The sequence below is a fragment of the Callithrix jacchus genome, chromosome 11, assembly GCF_049354715.1.
Source record: "Callithrix jacchus isolate 240 chromosome 11, calJac240_pri, whole genome shotgun sequence".
NCBI lineage: Eukaryota > Metazoa > Chordata > Mammalia > Primates > Cebidae > Callithrix > Callithrix jacchus.
Genome location: NC_133512.1, coordinates 77,748,717 through 77,767,903, shown reverse-complemented (window position 1 = coordinate 77,767,903; position 19,187 = coordinate 77,748,717). Strand labels below are relative to the sequence as shown.

General features: G+C 36.6%; 1 protein-coding gene across 5 annotated transcripts in view; it reads left to right on the top strand.

The window, feature by feature from the left end:
• COG5 (component of oligomeric golgi complex 5) overlaps positions 1-19,187 on the top strand; it is a 377,608-nt gene that overhangs the window by 253,633 nt on the left and 104,788 nt on the right. For all 5 annotated transcript variants that reach the window (XM_078343129.1, XM_078343126.1, XM_078343128.1 and 2 more), the window contains exon 11: positions 462-543. In XM_078343129.1, coding sequence (XP_078199255.1) covers positions 462-543 — 82 coding nt within the window. The remainder of the gene's footprint in view (positions 1-461; positions 544-19,187) is intronic.

The window sequence follows — 19,187 nt, the reverse complement described above, 5'->3', positions numbered from 1 at the left end:
TTTGTCATAGTCACACAAATGGCCTTCTGTATTTCAAAAAAATGAGGAGAGTAATAATTGTAATAATAATAGCTAACATTAATTGAGGGTTTATTATATGTCGGGCATTGTCCCAAGACTTATTAATTTGTTTAATCCTCATAATTATCCTGCAATGTTATCACCATTTTACATATGAAGAACAAAGGCCGTGAGTGGCTTACCAACCTGCCCAAGGTTACGTCAGCTATTACGTGGCAGAGCAGAATAATGACTGATTACTTGCACATGACACATAATTTGAATCATCTATATATTTCCATGTAATTAATAATTATATTATTTGATGATTAGATGTCTAAAAATTTTATTTAAATTTTGAATACATTTTTAAGTTTGCATGTTACCCATTATAATTTCTTAAAATAAATGAAATAGTTTTTTTATTCTTTTGTTGTTGTTGTTGTTGTTGTTGTTCACAGGAGGGACAACCTGAAATTTTCTACACATTTTGGAATTCAGTTACTCAGGCACTTTCTTCCCAGTTTCATATGGCAACAAACTGTAAGTTTACTGCTTATTTTGCAAATTAATTTCAAGGTTTTTAGTTACTTTGTCATTTGATGTCAAGAAGCTTTGCTGGATTGGTTTACAAAACATTTTTATTGCTATTTTAAAACTCCTGGCTATTTGTGATTTTGTCTAGATGTTTATTCCGAAATCTCTTAGACAGTAAATCAGTAAGCAAAATTTTTACACATTTTTGTAATTAGTATTTAGAGTAAAATTCTCCAGAAAAATTAGTCATATCTTACTTATTATTCAGACATCAAATTCTGTCTGTTTCTTATGTAGGGTATGTAAAGCAGTTAATGTTGAAGAATGTAGTTCATGCTTTTAGAATTAATTTATAACTAAAAGATATAAAAATACAGAGACTTTGCAAATTGTTCTTTATGTTAAAAATGAAGATTTAATGAATAAACATGAAATATCTACCACATGATTTAAAAGTTGGTCGTTTAAATATGTTTCACAATACTTCTTAATTTCTTTATATCATGAAATAATGGCATGGCGGGTCTATACAATGAAATTTGCAAACCAGCTAATATCTTATGCATGTGTTTGTCTAAATACTGTAGATAAGATTAAAAAACGGTTAACAGTTCATTTCTATTTAAATGTTTATTCACAAGCATTTGCTAGAAGTACTTACTATATGCTAAATATTATTTAGTCACTGGGACCCCCCCAGATTTGAATAAACTATTCCGCTTGCCTCTCTACTTATTTCTAATGAAGTATGTAGTAAAAAGGTAACCACAAAGAAGTCTTCATTCATTTGTAGCTAAATAGAACTTAAGCTAATGGTATATTCGGGTTCATTTATTCCATTTACTTGATTTTTTTTTTTTTTTTGAGACAAGTCTCACTCTGTCACCCAGGCTGAAGTGCAGTGATGTGATTGCAGCTCACTGCAACCTCCGCCTCCTGGGTTCAAGCAGTTCTCCTGCCTCAGCCTCCCTAGTAGCTGTGACTGCAGGCATGTGCCACCACACTTGGCTAATTTTTTTGTATTTTTAGCAGAGATGGGGTTTCACCATGTTGGTCAGGCTGGCCTCAAATTCCTGACCTCAAATGATCCGCCCGCCTTGGGCTCCCAAAGTGCTGGGATTACAGGTGTGAGCCACTGCACCCGGCCTATTCCATTTACTTGTGAATTACACTGCTTATCTTGGAAGGGATTAAATATTGTCTATTTTCTTGCATTAGGTTTTTATTTTTGGTCAGCTTTTTGAGATATATGCAGTAAACGTCACCAATTTTAAACATAAAATTCTATGAAATTTGACATGTTTACATTCATATAACCATCATTACAATTAAGATATAGAACATTTCCTTTTGCTGAAATAATTGAAAATATAAATGAAGGGAAAAAAAAGGTATAGAACATTTTCATCATTCCCAAATTTTTGTTACATACTTCTGCAGTTTATCTGCTACCTTCACTCCCTGGGTCTTGGCAACAAGTAGAATCACATAGTATACGTTGTTTGATCATCAGCATAATTAAGATTCTGCCATGTTGTTGCATATATTGGTGGTCCATTTACTTTTAAATTGTTGCATTGTATTCCATTGTGTGTGTGTGTGTGTGTATATGTGGAATACAATATATATATATTGTATTCCACTGTGTATTCCATATATATATACACACAATGGAATACAATATATATATACACACACACAATGGAATACAATGTAACAATTTAAAAGTAAATGGACCACCAATATATGCAACAACATATATATATGTGTGTGTGTGTATATATATATATATATATGTGTGTGTGTGTGTATATATATATGTGTGTGTGTGTGTGTGTGTGTGTGTGTGTGTGTGTATATATATATATATTTACCACAATTTTTTATCCATTTTATGGTTGGGAAAGAAGTTGGATTATTATGAATAAAGTTACAATTATTTACATACATGTGTCTTTTGTGGACCTGTGTGTTCATTCTCTTGTGCAAATATGTAAGAGTGGAATTTCTCAGTTATTTGATAAACATTTAACTTTACAGAAACTACAGTACTATATTCCAAAATGGATGTAACATTTTGCATTTTCGTCAACAATATAAACTCATCACATGTTGATCTATAGATTCAATACAATCCTTATCAAAATGCCAGGAGTCAATTTTTGTAGGCAAGGTGGCTCACACCTCTAATCCCAGCACTTTGGGACGCCAAGGCAGGCGGATCACAAAGTCAGGAGATCGAGACCATTGTGTCCAACATGGCGAAACTCCATCTCTACTAAAATATGAAAAAATTAGCTGTGGCACATGCCTATAGTCTCAGCTACTTGGGAGGCTGAGGCAGGGGAATCACTTGAACCCAGGAGTTAGAGGCTGCAGTGAGCAGAGATCGCGCCTCTGCACTCCAGCCTGGGCAACAGAGCAAGCTTCTGTAAAAAAGAAAAAAATCTATTAGCGTATTTGAAAATTTCAAGCCTTTAATCATTATATACTCGTATATTGTTTACTATTTATTGTTTTAGAACATTTTTAGTAGAAATTATAGAAGGTAAACTAAGTAAATTGTACAAACAATAAGTAAGTTGAACTCTATAGAGTAAGACTGGGATGGAAATGTCCTTGCCTGCTAATTCTGTGTCAATTCTGGTTTTTGTTTGGTTGAATTTTCTTTCCATCAGATCTGATATTTTTCTACTTATTTACATGTCTAATATTTTTTGGATATTAGATATTATGAACTTAAACTTGTTTGATGCTGATTAATTTTGTCATCTTGTAAATATTTTTTTCTCTGGTACTGATACCATCAGATTACTTAAAGACAGTTTGATTCTTCTGAGTCTTGCTTTAAGATTTATTAGCAAATTCGAAGCAGTAATAATCTGCTATTTATTTCCCAGTTGTGAGGCAGCACTCTTCTTAACCCCCTCAATACCCGGTGAAATATGAGGTTTTCCAGCCTGGCTTTGGAGAATAGACACTATTCTCAGTCTTAGGTGAATGTAATAGGATGTTCCCTGTAAACCTTTTTCATAGTTTTTCCCCAAACTCTGGAAGTTTAACGTTGGTCAGTGCTTTGCTGACTACCCAAGGTGAACCCTTTGCAGATCTCTGGAATTGCCTGTCTCTGTAGCTCTATTCTCTCTGGTGTGAACTCTAGTTGCTTCTGTTTGGCTGTCTGGAAGGTAGAGGATAGAGGGAAGGGTATTTTCCCCCTTTCTGTGCCATATCCTATAAAGTGCTTTAAGGTAAATGAGCTGGGGCACTCATAGGGTTCATCTCAATTGTTTCCTGACTCTGAGGAATCACTCTCCTATGTTTTGTGTTAAATGTCTTGAAAGCCATCATTTCATATATTGTTTCTATTTTTTGTTGTTTTAGATAGGATGGTAAATCTGGTCACTATTATACCAATGTGACCATAAGCAAAAGTTCCTCTTTAAAACTTGAATGAGGAACGTTTGCTTATGGTCATAAAGATTTACATAATGATTAAAATTTAATGATTCAAATTTAAATAATGATTAAAAGTTTATTTCAGAATATTATATGGGAGTGTGTGATACGTTTATTTAGTGATACCGTCATTTACTTGTCAGTGATCATCTGCTTTTCTTAACCTTTACAAACCTTCATATTCTCCATATATCTTCCTTTTCCCCATTCTATCCTACCCTCTGTAACCAACCATATCTCCTGGGTCATTAGGACAGTTAATGTCTCTAAGAAATTTTTTCCTGTACCTTTCTTCCAAATAGGAGCCTTATTTCCTCCCCTTGTGCCTCAGAAAATAACTTAGCACTTCTTCAAGGCTACCCATTTACCGGTACCCACACCTGCTTTGTTTATTTCTATCTCCTAGCATCATCATTTATACTTCTCCTTTTTCTGTGTTGGATTTCTACTTCTCTTTTAATTTCTTTCTTTCAGCTATAAGCCTATTCAAGTTGCTCCCATGTAATAAAAACTAAAACTAGAAAGTTCCTCTTTAGTTGCTATTTACTTTCTCTTTTGTATGTACATTTCTCCAAAGAGTAGTTTGCATTTTTTGACCTTCATTTTCATACTGTTGATTTCTCAACTAGGTGTAATCTGGCTGTCTTCCATCATTCTATTGAAATTGTTCTCATTAAGGAAAGCAATGACCTACTTTTTAATTGCCAGTGTATGTTTTCAGTTGTTATCTTATGGGACCTATCTGTCTTGTATAGTGAAAGAAGCTAATGAGAGGAAACATATAATATTTAGACAGAAAATCCCATTAATATTTCACCTTCAGGGTAGCCTGTTACTTCCAATACCATTATTACTTTAATAACTTCCTTTGGGAGAACTCCAAAGTAAGTTGTTTATAAAGTACCTTCAATTTGTATAGTACCTACAGTCCCTGAAGTGTACTATAGTATTCTTAGAATTATAGACAGGCAATATTAAGGAAGTGCAACCATCTGCAGAGTCGAGGATTACACGCAATGTAACAGATTGTCTAAGTAAGTAATATTTTGGCAAAGTATATCTAAAGGGAAATGTTCCTAGTTAGGAACATATTCTTTCTGATTATACATGTTCATGCTTAGTTAAAAAAAAAGTTCTATTGGAAGGTATGATCCAGGAGTTTGACAAACAATAAACTTACTTCTTTTGGGAAGTATGCTTGAAATATCTAGCCAGTACATCTCTTCACATGTCTAAAACCCCTTGTGCAATATTAGTCTCTGAAAACTTATAAGCAAATCAAAGAAGTTGTTCATACAATTTAGAGAGCTAACATGGTTATATATCTGTTATACTTGACTTCCCAAACCAAGAGTGAACCAAACTACACTGTGTGGCACAAAGAGAAAACTTGCAATTTGTGTTAAGGCCATGAGACAAGAGGGATCTTTTAAGAACATACTAAAAATTTATCTACATTGGAAGAAAGTAAATCTAGCTATTAAGTATGTGTTTTGATATTCTGTTTGTCGAAACAAATTTGATCATATCATTTTCTGATTAAAATCCTTTGTGGACTTTAGTCCTTTTTTTTTTTTCTGAGATGGAGTTTCGCTCTTGTTACCCAGGCTGGAGTGCAATGGCGCAATCTCGACTCACCGCAACCTCCGCCTCCTGGGTTCAGGCAATTCTCCTGCCTCAACCTCCTGAGTAGCTGGGATTACAGGCACGCGCCACCATGCCCAGCTAATTTTTTGTATTTTTAGTAGAGACGGGTTTCACCATGTTGACCAGGATGGTCTCAATCTCTTGACCTCGTGATCCACCCGCCTCGGCCTCCCAAAGTGCTGGGATTACAGGCTTGAGCCACCGCGCCCGGCCAACTTTAGTCCTTTTAAGAAGTATTTATTAAGCTATAATACTCATTAAGAAAAAGTATGCATATCATCATTTCACACCTAGATGAGTTTTTCAAATTTTAAGACATCTGTCTAACTAAGATCAAGTATAGGATCAAGGTTAAGAAACACTATTATCTGTAGTCTAGATGTTCCCCTCGTGTCTCCTTCTAGTATCTACCAGCCCCTCTCAACAAGAATAACCACTAATTTCTAATGGAATTTTTTAAAAGCATTATTTTTCTTTTATACAGGTAAAACCATCTAGTTTGTACTCTTTTGTGTCCTGTGTAACTTCTCTCGCTCAAATGTTTCTAAAAGTCCACTATATTGTTGCATGTACTTGTAAGTCATTCTCAAAATGGTAAAATATTCCATCCCTTGAATATACCATAATATATTTATCTCCCATATTATTGGTGAGTATTTGGGTGATTTCCCATTTTGTGCTATTTTTGGTACCATGACAATTCAGTGCAATTTTGGGAATGAACTCAAAAAGTGGAAAATTTGTGGGCAGAATAGTGGTCCTCCCAACGAGTTCCATGGCCTACTCTCCAGAATCTATGACTGTGTTATATAGCAAAAGATTTTGCAGATGTGATTTAAGCATGTTATGGTAGAGAGATTATCAAGATAATCTCTGATCATCTGAGTTGACCCACTGTAATCATATAGTCCTTTTAAGAGTATGAGGAAGGCAGAAGTCAGAAGAGATGTGATAATGGAAGCAGAGGTGGGAGTAATGTAATGGCTTTAAGCGGGGGCCACCAACCAAGGAATGTAGGCAAGTGGAAAAGACAGGGACAGAATTCCCCCTAGAACCTCCAGAAAGAACATGACCATACTGCAGACACCTTGATTTTGGCTCAATGAGACCAATCTCAGTCTTCTGACCTCCAAAACTGTAAGATAATACATATTAGTTGTTCTCTCAGCTTTCATAGGTACTGTCAGAGAGTTTTCCAATGTGGTTGTACTAATTTAAACTCCTCTTGGCAGTATATGAGAGTTCTAGTTTTTCCACATTCTTGTTAGTACTTGGTATTCTCTCCCTCTGGCATTCTAGTTGTGTATACTGAGGCTGATTATTTCAGTTCATTCTGGGATTTGGTTGTCTTGGGGCAGGTGCAATTTTAATAAAGACTCAGTTTGCCTTTGATTCTCCTCTTTTACTTTGACACGCTTCTCCATGGCTTTTAATTGACAATTTGTAGAGTCTTTGTCCTGAAATACTGAAAATACTGAGGTTGATCTGTCTCTGCTGTCCAAAGGTTCCCAGACTTCCCACCTCATGAAACTTTAGACCTAGTTAATGTCTTCAAGATGAGACCCTGCCTGTGTTAGTGGCATGTCCTTTCCCCACAGCTGGTCTTTTGTTTCCTAGGCCTCACAAATAGGAATAAACTTCCACTCCACTTTGTGAAGATTTACACCTAATTCCCTGGATTCCCTCATAGTCGCAAAACTCAGTAAATGTCACATGGGAAACTCAGTTTGAGATTCCTTAAGTTTCTAATTTTTCACTCCTGTCCTGTGAACCCCTAAAAGCTTTGATAGTTTTTCTCCTCTTCTGCAGAGGTCCTCTGCTTCGGCCAAGCATGAATTTTTAAAAATACATTAGCCTTCTTTAATTGTTACAAGAAAGTAACTGGTCTGCCTCCACTTTTCTTCCATTACTCTCAAAATACACAATTCAAATATGACTTTTCTGGTTCATTCCTATTTCCTCAGCACTCATCAGTTTTCTTTCTACTTCTTTGTCTCTGTAGTTAAAGCCTGAATTCTTGAATGACTCTCTTTTTCCTCAGCATTTACAAATACTTGAAACATATTTATATCCTCCCATCGTCTCTGTAACTCATACTTGTCTTTTCAATCTCAGGATAGAAATGAAGTGTTCCCTGACACCTCTTTCCCCATGCACCCCCAAACACGAGCAAGACTCCCTCTGTCAATTCCCACAGAATTCTTAATGTACCCAATTTCAGCACTTATCCCACTGTATTATTATGGCTCACCTACTAGTTTACCTGTGTCTCCCTCTCGGCTCTGCAAAAAGCTTCTGTCTACCTCTGTTCCATGCTATAGTCTTAGCAGAGAGCACAGTGCTCAGTAAATAACAGACATTTCTATTGAGATGGATCCCTAAAGTGTCAAATGTTCAAAATCTTTATGAATTTGAAGGAACTGTGAAGAGAAAACACAATGTAAAAATCAAAATAATCTTTCTTTTTAAAAACGGACTTGGAAGGTAAATGAGTCCCTAATGTGAAATACTTTGGAAAACAAACAACAATATGTATACTATATATACATGATAAACAGGGACATGAAAAGATGGTTGCAAGAGCATTAGTGATGATTATTGTAGGATGGGAAGCTAGGATGGATTCATAGGAAAAAAAAATCCCAGTTTACTCTGAAATACATATCAGGGCAAATTCCAAGTGGATCAAACAATTACGTATAAAATAAGAAACTGTTCAAGCCTAAAATAAGCTAGGAATGGGGAAAAACTTATCTGATTTAATATCCAGAAGCAATGATGAAAACCTTGATGATTTGATTACATTAAACATTTTTTTTTCATGGAAAAAAAAAACTTTAAGCAAAATAAAAGGAAAAATGACAAACTAGAAAAAATTATTTTTAATTTACACAAAAGATAAGGCATTAGTACATTATATAAAAAGCTTCTAAATGGGAATTAAAAAGCCAAAACCTCTATAGGGAAAAACACTCTTCAGTATGTGTAAAAGAAGCTCAGTATCACCTTTAAATAGAGAAATGCGGAATGTACAGAGAGAGATTTCTCATCTATCAAATTAGGAAAAAATAAAAAAGTTTGATAACATACTCTGTTGGCAAGCTGGTGGGGAAAAGTCAGTCTCACACATTGTTAATTAGCATACAAACCTTATGGAGGGGCGTTTGTGGGTTCTTAACAAAATTATATAAGCAGTTACTCATTTACCCAGAAATTCTACTTTTATGGATGCACTGGTAAAAATATGAAGAGGCATTCACTAGGCTGTTTGTTGCATGATTATTTGGAATACCAAAAATTGCAAACAACCCAAATGTTCATTACTGGGCATTAGTTAAACAAACTATGCTGAATCCGTAGAATGGAATAGATTTTTTGTTTTACAAATTTGCTGAGAACTTTTATTGTTACCAGTTGAGATTAATGAAATATAGAGCATCTTTACTGAAGATGAACTGATGGGAGTACCACCTTTTTCCATTGATGATAGGCCTTTGTTATCCAGCTGTCATAGTCCTGGGTAGGTGTCCTAGGTGCATGCCCTGGCCCCTTCTTTCGGATGTCTTAGTGTTAGCCCCTGCTTCCTAATGACTAGCTTTTCTGCACAGTTTGAAACTGCTTCATTTTTGTTATTTTGTTTTTGTTTTCCCTTTTTTTTTTGCCTTTGAGCAGTTTTCAGTTTTTAAGAAATTGTCCTCTAACTGGTATAGAAATTTGTCTAACCTTTTGGGTTGTATTCCATATATGTTCTTTGTCATTTCTTCAAGGGTGGCGTCCATAGCATCTGCCATTAGTAACTACAGTGCCTTTTTTTTTTTTTTTTTTAGCATCATGTGAATTCAACAAGATGTATAGAACACTTGTGTTTATTTTTTATAGAATTAGCAGGATAAAACTGATCTATTTTTAAAATGCAAGCCATTGCTTCTCTAATTTATCAACAAAATGGGAGGCTTAAATTCCATGAAACATCTTTATAAAGTTTATTAACTTTTTGTACCACTTCTGGTAAGCGATGGTTGTTTCTGGTTAAGAAGGAGCACTGTATGACCGATGTATTGATATGCTTCTACAATGAGCTTTTCCTTTGGATTGTCTAGGGAAATATTCCACATATAGCTAGTATCATTGGGAAGGTTAATCACATGATATTAAGTATAGCTTGGGAGGGTGGCACATGCAGCTATGAAAAGAAATGAGAAGCTGGGCATGGTGGCTCACATTTGTAATCCCAGGACTTTTGGGAGGCCAACGTGGGTGAATCACATGAAGTCGGGAGTTCAAGACCAGCCTGACAAACATGGAGAAACTCCCTGTCTACTAAAAACACAAAATTAACCAGGCATCGTAGCACATGCCTGTAATCCCAGCTACTTGGGAGGCTGAGACAGGAGAATCACTTGAATCTGGGAGGTGGAGATTGCAGTGAGCCAAGATCGCACCATTGCACTCCAGCCTGGGCAACAAGAGGGAGACTCCATCTCAAAAAAAAAAAAGAAAGAAATGAGGGGGAAAAAATGAATGAGGAGTATCTTTACCACTATGGAGAGGTCATCAACATTGTTAAGTTAAAAATCAATGGATAAATATGTGTATAGTGCACTTTTGTTTACCTAAGAAATAATTGACATAAATATACATTTTCCTTACATTTTTAAAAAATTGAAGCATAAACTATAAAATTCAGAAAAATGGTGGTCAGTCCTTGGGAGAGAGGGAGATGGGTATGAAGAATACATTGGTGAAAACAGTGATAAAAGCTAGACTTCTGTGAATATACAAATATACTTTTTTTGTGTAGATTTAAGTTTGAAGGTGTATAGGTATTTTATATAGTTATAAAACAAAATGACAATGAAAAAATTCCTAAAATTACAAAGTAAAATTAAAAACCTGAATGTAGCTGTGTGGCACAACTAGGCAGAGCAAACTTTTATTTGACTCCTTTACTTTTAAACTCAGTAATTTACTTCTACATTCCTACTGGGATACTCTTAAAGGAAAACAAAAACTGCCCCCCTAACCCATGAACTCTTTTCAGTAATCAATATATTGATTGTAGCATTAGTATTATTTTCAGACTTTTATGTGAGTGGTGTGGGATAAAATAAATGTATAATCATATTGATATGATAGTGAATCAGCATTTTCAGCACAAGAGAAAGAAGATAGAAAGTGATTAAGATCAAAGTGAACTGATGATGTGCTTTTTTTCTTTAAAAAATAAAATTTGATTTATATATATTTCATGGCTCTGTCCACTGGAAAGGCCTGGAAATAATTGCCATTCAGTAGTACTGAACCCATTTATCACTCATGTTGTGATCTTTCCACATGATTTCCCATTTAAAAAAATCATAATTCCATGAAGAAATGGCTGATTTCAGGTCTGGGGCAGGAAATGTATAGAATAATTCTGTAACTCTTTACATTAGAAAGCCAGGGAGATACCAAAGACTACTAGGATTGTATTGAAAGGGCCTAGAAAACACTTTGAATAGGTCACCTACCAAAGATAGAGTAATTTTAGCGTACAATAAAGTTAACAATTGCAAGGAATTGTCGAAATCCACCATACATTCGTAATGATACAAATAAAAAAATACTTTTTTTATTGATAGTGGTTGGACACCATTAATGATGCTATGGAACTTTGAAAACTGGTAAATAAAAGGAATACAATCAAACATTTTTTTCCGCCTGTCCTAAACAAATGATACCTCAGAGAAACCAAATAATTCATGAGAGAAATTTGTTTATTTATATAAGTATTGCCGCTAATAAATGCAGAATGAATGTTAGAAACTCTTCGTTTTGCAGTCTCCAATGAATTAGCAGACCTAAGGATTATTATTAGTGACTGCTAATTTTATTTGAAAAGGCAAACAGTTCCTAAAATTTCAGTCACTGCATATGCAGTAGTTTCGTTAAAAATGATAAAACCAGAAGTTTTGTCAAATTCTTACCTGTGTAAGTGGTTTTCAACTTGCTTGCTCTTTTGAATCACTTAGACAGTGTTTTAAAATCCCAAAGCCTGGGCTGCAATTACATTAGAGTCTCGAAGAGTAGGACCCAAACATAAGGATTTTTAAAAGCTCCTCAGTTATTTCAAGATGCAGTCAAGGTGAAAAACACTATTTTAGATTCAACTGATGATTTACAGGAAATACAGGATCAGAGGATGCAATCTGTACAATCTAGCCTTTGGGAACTCTGTAGGACAAATGTCCCGGTATCTTAGACAAATAATGAAAAAGAATAAAAAGAGAGTGCTGTAGATGAGGTTGATAATATATCAGCTAGTTATAATATGTCAATGATTTATGGAGTCTAAATCAAATAAAGCATTTAAAAAAATTCCTAACTCAATCAGGCAAATGTCATCACTGATTGTTAATTTTGTAAAGCAGAAGAGAACTGTGGCTATATATTTTTGTGTAATTTTTATTTTTATTTCAATAATTTGTGGGGTTCAGGTGGTTTTTGGTTACATGCAGAAGTCTTATAGTGGTGATTTCAGAGATTTTGGTACACCCATCACCCAAGCAGTGTACTCTGTATCCAATAGGTAGTCTTCTATTCCTCACCCCACTCCCACCCTTCTCCCCCATCACATCCCTTAAGTCCAATTTATCATTCTTATGTCTTTGCATTCTTATAGCTTCACTCCTACTTATAAGTGACAATACACAATGTTTGTTTTTCCATTCTTGAGTTACTTCACTTAGAATAATGACCTGCTTTTGCTTCGCGAAGTTCTCATATTGTGTTTTTCAGCTCCTTTAATTCATTCATATTCCTCTCTAAGGTATCCATTCTTGTTATCATTTCCTCGAATCTTTTTTCAAGGTTCTTAGTTTCTTTGCATTGATTTAATACATGATCTTTTAGCTCACAAAAGTTTCTCATTATCCATCTTCTGAAGTCTAATTCCGTCATTTCGTCACAGTCTTTCTCCGTCCAGCTTTGTTCCCTTGCTGGTGAGGAGTTTTGGTCCTTTCTAGGAGGCGATGTGTTCTGGTTTCGGGTGTTTTCCTCCTTTTTGCGCTGGTTTCTTCCCATCTTTGTGGATTTGTCCGCGGGTCGTCTGCGTAGTTGCTGACTTTTCGTTTGGGTCTCTGAGTGGACACCCAGAATGTTGATGATGAAGTATTTCTGTTGCTTGGTTTTCCTTCTACCAGTCTAGCCCCTTCGCTGTACGACTGTTGAGGTCCGCTCCAGACCCTGCTTGTCTGGGGTGCACCTCTAGTAGCCGTGGCACAGCGAGGGATGCTACCAGTTTCTTTTTCTGCTCTCTTTGTCCCAGGATGATGCCTGCCTAATGACAGTCTTTTGGATATAGAGGGGTCAGGGAGCTGCTTGAGGAGACAGTTTGTACTTTATAGGGGTTTAATTGCTGAGCTGTGCACTCTGTTGTTCATTCAGGGCTGTTAGGCTGCTATGTTTGATTCTGCTGCAACACAGCTCATTAAACAACCTTTTTTTTTTTTTCTCAAATGCTCTGTGTTGAGGGGTTTGGGCTTTATTTTTGGATGTCCGATCAGGTGTCCTGCCCAGCTCGAAGGGAGCTGGTTTTTTGAAAAGATCAACAAAATAGACAGACCACTAGCCAGATTGATTAAAAATAAAAGAGAGAACAACCAAATAGATGCAATAAAAAATGATAAAGGGGAAATCACCACAGATTCCACAGAAATTCAAACCATCATCAGAGAATATTACAAACAACTCTATGCACATAAACTAGTAAACCTGGAAGAAATGGATAAATTCCTGGACTCCTGTGTCCTCCCAAGCCTAAACCAGGAGGAAGCTGAAACTATGAATAGACCAATAACAAGGTCTGAAGTTGAGGCAGCAATTAAGAGCCTACCTCACAAAAAAAGCCCAGGTCCAGACGGGTTCACAGCCGAATTCTACCAGACACACAAGGAGGAGCTGGTACCATTCCTTCTAAAACTATTTCAAACAATCCAAAAGAGGGAATCCTTCCCAAATCATTTTATGAGACCAACATCATCCTGATACCAAAACCCGGCAGAGACCCAACGAGAAAAGAAAACTTCAGGCCAATATCCATGATGAACATAGATGCAAAAATCTTCAATAAAATATTGGCAAGCCGATTGCAACAGCAAATCAAAAAACTTATTCATCATGATCAAGTAGGATTCATCCCAGGGATGCAAGGCTGGTTCAACATACGCAAGTCTATCAACGTAATTCACCACATAAACAGAACCAAAAACAAAAACCACATGATTATCTCAATTGATGCAGAGAAGGCATTTGACAAAATTCAACAGCCCTTTATGCTAAAAACCCTCAATAAACTCGGTATCGATGGAACGTATCTCAAAGTAATAAAAGCTATTTATGACAAACCAACAGCCAATATCATACTGAATGGGCAAAAACTGGAAGCATTCCCTTTGAAATCTGGTACTAGACAAGGATGCCCTCTCTCACCACTCCTATTCAATATAGTACTGGAAGTTCTAGCCAGAGCAATCAGGCAAGAAAAAGAAATAAAGGGTATTCAAATAGGAAAGGTGGAAGCCAAATTGTCTCTATTTGCAGACGACATGATAGTATACCTAGAAGACCCCATCGCCTCAGCCCAAAAACTCCTGAAACTGATAAACAACTTCAGCAAAGTCTCAGGATATAAAATCAATGTGCAAAAATCACAAGCATTCGTCTACACCAATAACAGACTTAAAGAAAGCCAAATCAAGAGCGAACTGCCATTCGCAATTGCTACAAAAAGAATAAAATACCTTGGAATACAACTCACAAGGAACGTAAGGGACCTCTTCAAGGAGAACTACAAACCACTGCTCAACGAAATAAGAGAGGACACAAACAGATGGAGAAACATTCCATGTTCATGGTTAGGAAGAATTAATATCGTGAAAATGGCTATACTGCCCAAAGTAATTTACAGAATCAACGCTATCCCCATCAAGCTACCGTTGACTTTCTTCACAGAACTGGAAAAAACCACCATGAACTTCATATGGAACCAAAAGAGAGCCCGCATAGCCAAGTCAATTCTAAGCAAAAAGAACACAGCGGGGGGCATCACACTACCGGATTTCAAACTATACTACAAGGCTACAGTAATCAAAACAGCATGGTACTGGTACCAAAACAGAGATATAGACCAATGGAACAAAACAGAGGCACCGGAGGCAACACAACATACATACAACTATACAATCTTTGATAAACCTGACAAAAACAAGCAATGGGGCAAGGATTCCATGTTTAACAAATGGTGTTGGGAAAACTGGCTAGCCATGTGCAGAAAGCAGAAACTGGACCCCTTCCTGACACCTTACACTAAAATTAACTCCAGATGGATTAAAGACTTAAACATAAGACCTGGCACCATAAAAACCCTAGAAGGAAATCTAGGCAAAACTATCCAGGACATAGGAGTAGGCAAGGACTTCATGAACAAAACACCAAGAGCATTGGCAACAAAAGCCAAAATAGACAAATGGGACCTAATGAAACTCCACAGCTTCTGCACGGCAAAAGAAACAGTCACTAGAGTGGATCGGCAACCAACAGAATGGGAAAAAATTTTCGCAGTCTACCCATCTGACAAAGGGCTGATATCCAGAATTTACAAACAACTCAAGCAGATTTACAGGAAAAAAACAAACAAGCCCATTCAAAAGTGGGCAAAGGATATGAACAGATACTTTGCGAAGGAAGACATATATGAGGCCAACAATCATATGAAAAAATGCTCATCGTCACTGGTCATCAGAGAGATGCAAATCAAAACCACATTGAGATACCATCTCACGCCAGTTAGAATGGCGATCATTAAAAAATCTGGAGACAACAGATGCTGGAGAGGATGTGGAGAAAAAGGAACACTTTTACACTGTTGGTGGGAGTGTAAATTAGTTCAACCATTGTGGAAGACAGTGTGGCGATTCCTCAAGGCCTTAGAAATAGAAGTTCCATTTGACCCAGCAATCCCATTACTGGGTATATATCCAAAAGACTATAAATCGTTCTACTATAAGGATACATGTACACGAATGTTCATTGCAGCACTGTTTACAATAGCAAAGACCTGGAATCAACCCAAGTGCCCATTGATAATAGACTGGATTGGAAAAATGTGGCACATATACACCATGGAATATTATGCAGCAATCAGAAATGATGAGTTCGTGTCGTTTGTAGGGACATGGATGAATCTGGAAAACATCATCCTCAGCAAACTGACACAAGAACAGAAGATGAAACACCGCATATTCTCACTCATAGGTGGGTGATGAAAAATGAGAACACATGGACACAGAAAGGGGAGTACTAAACACTGGGGTCTATTGGGGGGAAAAGGGGAGGGCCAGTGGGAGGGGGCGGTGGGGAGGGATAGCCTGGGGAGAAATGCCAAATGTGGGTGAAGGGGAGAAGAAAAGCAAAGCACACTGCCATGTGTGTACCTACGCAACTGTCTTGCATGCTCTGCTCATGTACCCCAAAACCTATAATCCAATAAAAAATTAAAAATAAATAAATAAATAAATAAATAAATAAATATGCAAGTTAGGCCCTGAAATCCCCTTTAAATTAAAGCATTAAATCTGGTGTTATAAAAGTTAAAAAAAAAAAAAAAAAGAATAATGACCTGCTGTGGCTATATTTTTAAAGAAAATACTTCCTACTATGAGATACATTTGTGATTATGAGTGAAATGATAGAAGGCTATTAGCTCCAAAATAACTGGTAGTGATGGAGGGGCACTGGCAGGGTTATAGATAAAAACAAGAGTGAGTTGACAAATGCTGACGCTAAGTGATGGATGCACAGAGGCTCATTATACTATTCCCTCTATATTATATGCTGAAACCTATAAAAACTGTTTTCAAAATTTTAAGGAAAGCACTTAAGGCAGAAGAAGGAAGTCAGCACAGAAGAACAAGAAGAAAAATTTAGAGAAGTAGAAAAAACAGGAAAAAAATGGGATCATGGGCAGTATTTTTCAAAGGAAAGAGTGATCAATAGAAATCAAATGAGAGATCAGAAAAATACCCACTGTTTTTGGCAAGTTGGAATGGTAGTGTGATTTTTACCAGAACAGTTTCAGTGGTATTGTGGCAGTTAAAAGTCTGGTTGCAGTCTGGCAGAGGCAAGGAAATGTGTGTAGACTGTTACTACAGGGAGCAACAGGACAGTGGCTGCAAATGAATAGTTTTTAGAGTTAAGGCGGAGTGTGTTGGCATGTTTTTTGTACTTCTTTATATCATGAGAGAGCATTTTCAAGCATATTTTATTGATCCTAGGAGGAAGCTAGTAGAATGCGGGATGCTAAAAATACAAAAGAAACAAATAATCTTGGAGGAGATGAGATGGGATGAAATAGAGAAGAGAAATTGAAGAATAGGTTTGGGACATGTGTTCCTGTCAAAGTTGAAGACTAGAAATAGAGGGGAAGAAAGTCGAAAATTGAAGGGATTATTTCCTAGAAGACTTTATTTTTCTGTGAGATAGGAAAAATGGCCATCTTCATATTATCAGTGGATCGAGGCTTACAGAGTTAGAAGTTTGGAAAAGATTGTGTATGCTTTATATCCCTGTTAAAAAAGGAAGGATTGGCCATGTGTGGTGGCTCACGCCTATAATTCCAGGAGGCCACAGCAGGCAAATCACAAGGTCAGCAGTTCAAGACGACCCTGTCCAACATGGTGAAACCCCATCTCTACTAAAAATACAAAAAGTAAGCTGGGCGTAGTGTCAGGGGCCTGCATTCCCAGCTACTCGGGAGGCTGAGGCAGGAGGATCACTCAAACCCAGGATGCAGAGGTTGCAGTGAGCCGAGATTATGCCACTGCACTCCAGCCGGTTGACAGAGTCAGATTCCATCTCAAAAAAAAAAAAAAAAAAAAAAAAAAAAATGGCAGCCAGGTGTGGTGGCTCACACCTTAATCCCAGCACTTTGGGAGGCCAAGGCGGGTGGATCATCTGAAGTTGGGAGTTCGAGACCAGCCTGACCAACATGGAGAAACCCCATCTGTACTAAAAATACAAAATTAGCCGGGCCTGGTGGCGCATGCCTGTAATCCAAGCTGCTCGAGAGGCTGAGGCAGGAGAATCACTTGAACTCGGGAGGAGGAGGTTGCAGTGAGCTGAAATTCACACCATTGCACTCCAGCCTGGGCAACAAGAGTGAAACTCTGTCTCAAAAAAAAAAAAGGAAGGAAGGATTACAGTACAGAATGCATACTAGTTGGTAATCCTAGTTGGTAATGGATTCCATACCTTTATGTTGCTGCCATTATGAGGAGGAAAAACAACAGAAAACCAAAACATAAGAAATCTCATAGGGCCCATAGCCAGATATTTTCAGTTATTCCATCCTAATATTTTATATTCAAAATTTGCATTTTAATATCTATTAATCTTAAATGATATTTCTCTGAGTTTTAAAAAGGCCTGTTTTCTGTCTTAAGTTTTATTGAACTATAATGAAAGAAAATTACATGTATTTACAATTAGTTTCAGTTCATATAAATGTTTATTTGCTCCTAATATATTGTTCAGACCATAAAGTTCTGGAACTTAGAAAGAAAAATCCTTACCCACTTCAGTGACTAAAGTAGAAAGAATGATGAAAAACTTTTTAATTTGGGGCAAATAACTTAGCTGTGTTTTGTTCTAGTATTTTGTATCTAAACTATATTTAGTGTATTTGGGCATTTTTTTCCAATAATACTTTAGACATTTATATTTTTTATGTGAAATTGATTTGTTTTGTCATTGTTTTGTATTAGGAAGGACTACTAAAGTTTATAGTATATAAGTATTTGAAAAGTAGTGTTTGCAAATTTGCTTTATGGCCTTCAGTATTTGACTTCTATATAACTCCCATTAATGTGAATGAAATACGATATATTTTATTGTGGGAGGCAGATTCTAAGATCGCCTCCAGTAACATTTGTCTGCTGGTATTTGCACACTTTTGTAATATTTTCTTCTTGCGTATAGGCAGAACTTGCTTCTAACTTGTACATACAAAGTGGGTATTCCTCTTGTGATTAGGTTACATAAAGTTTTAACCTCCATTTTGCTATCAGGCCTCCTGTCTGTTGCCTTCTTGCACCACATTGGTAACATATTCATACTATAGAATGTGATAGAATATGATAGAGCAGTGCTGCAAACACAGTGACTGCCAACTTCATGTCCACATGTAGCTATTAAAATGAAAGTTCAGGTGCTGGGCACTTTGGGAGGCTGACGATACAAGCAGCTGTCATACCATTCCACTTGGCAAGAGCAAAGGTCAGCTTCCAGCCAACAGCAAGCTAGCAACTGAGGCCGTAAGCTCACAAGAAACTGAATCCTGCCAGCAACCATAAGAGCCTAGAAGCACATCCTTCCCCAGTTGAGTCTTCAGATGAGACTTCACCCATAATTGATACCTTGATGACAGTGTTGTGAGAGGTCCTGAAGCAGAGGACCCAACTAAGCCATTCCTGGATTCCCAACCGAAAGAAATTATGAGGTAATATATGTAT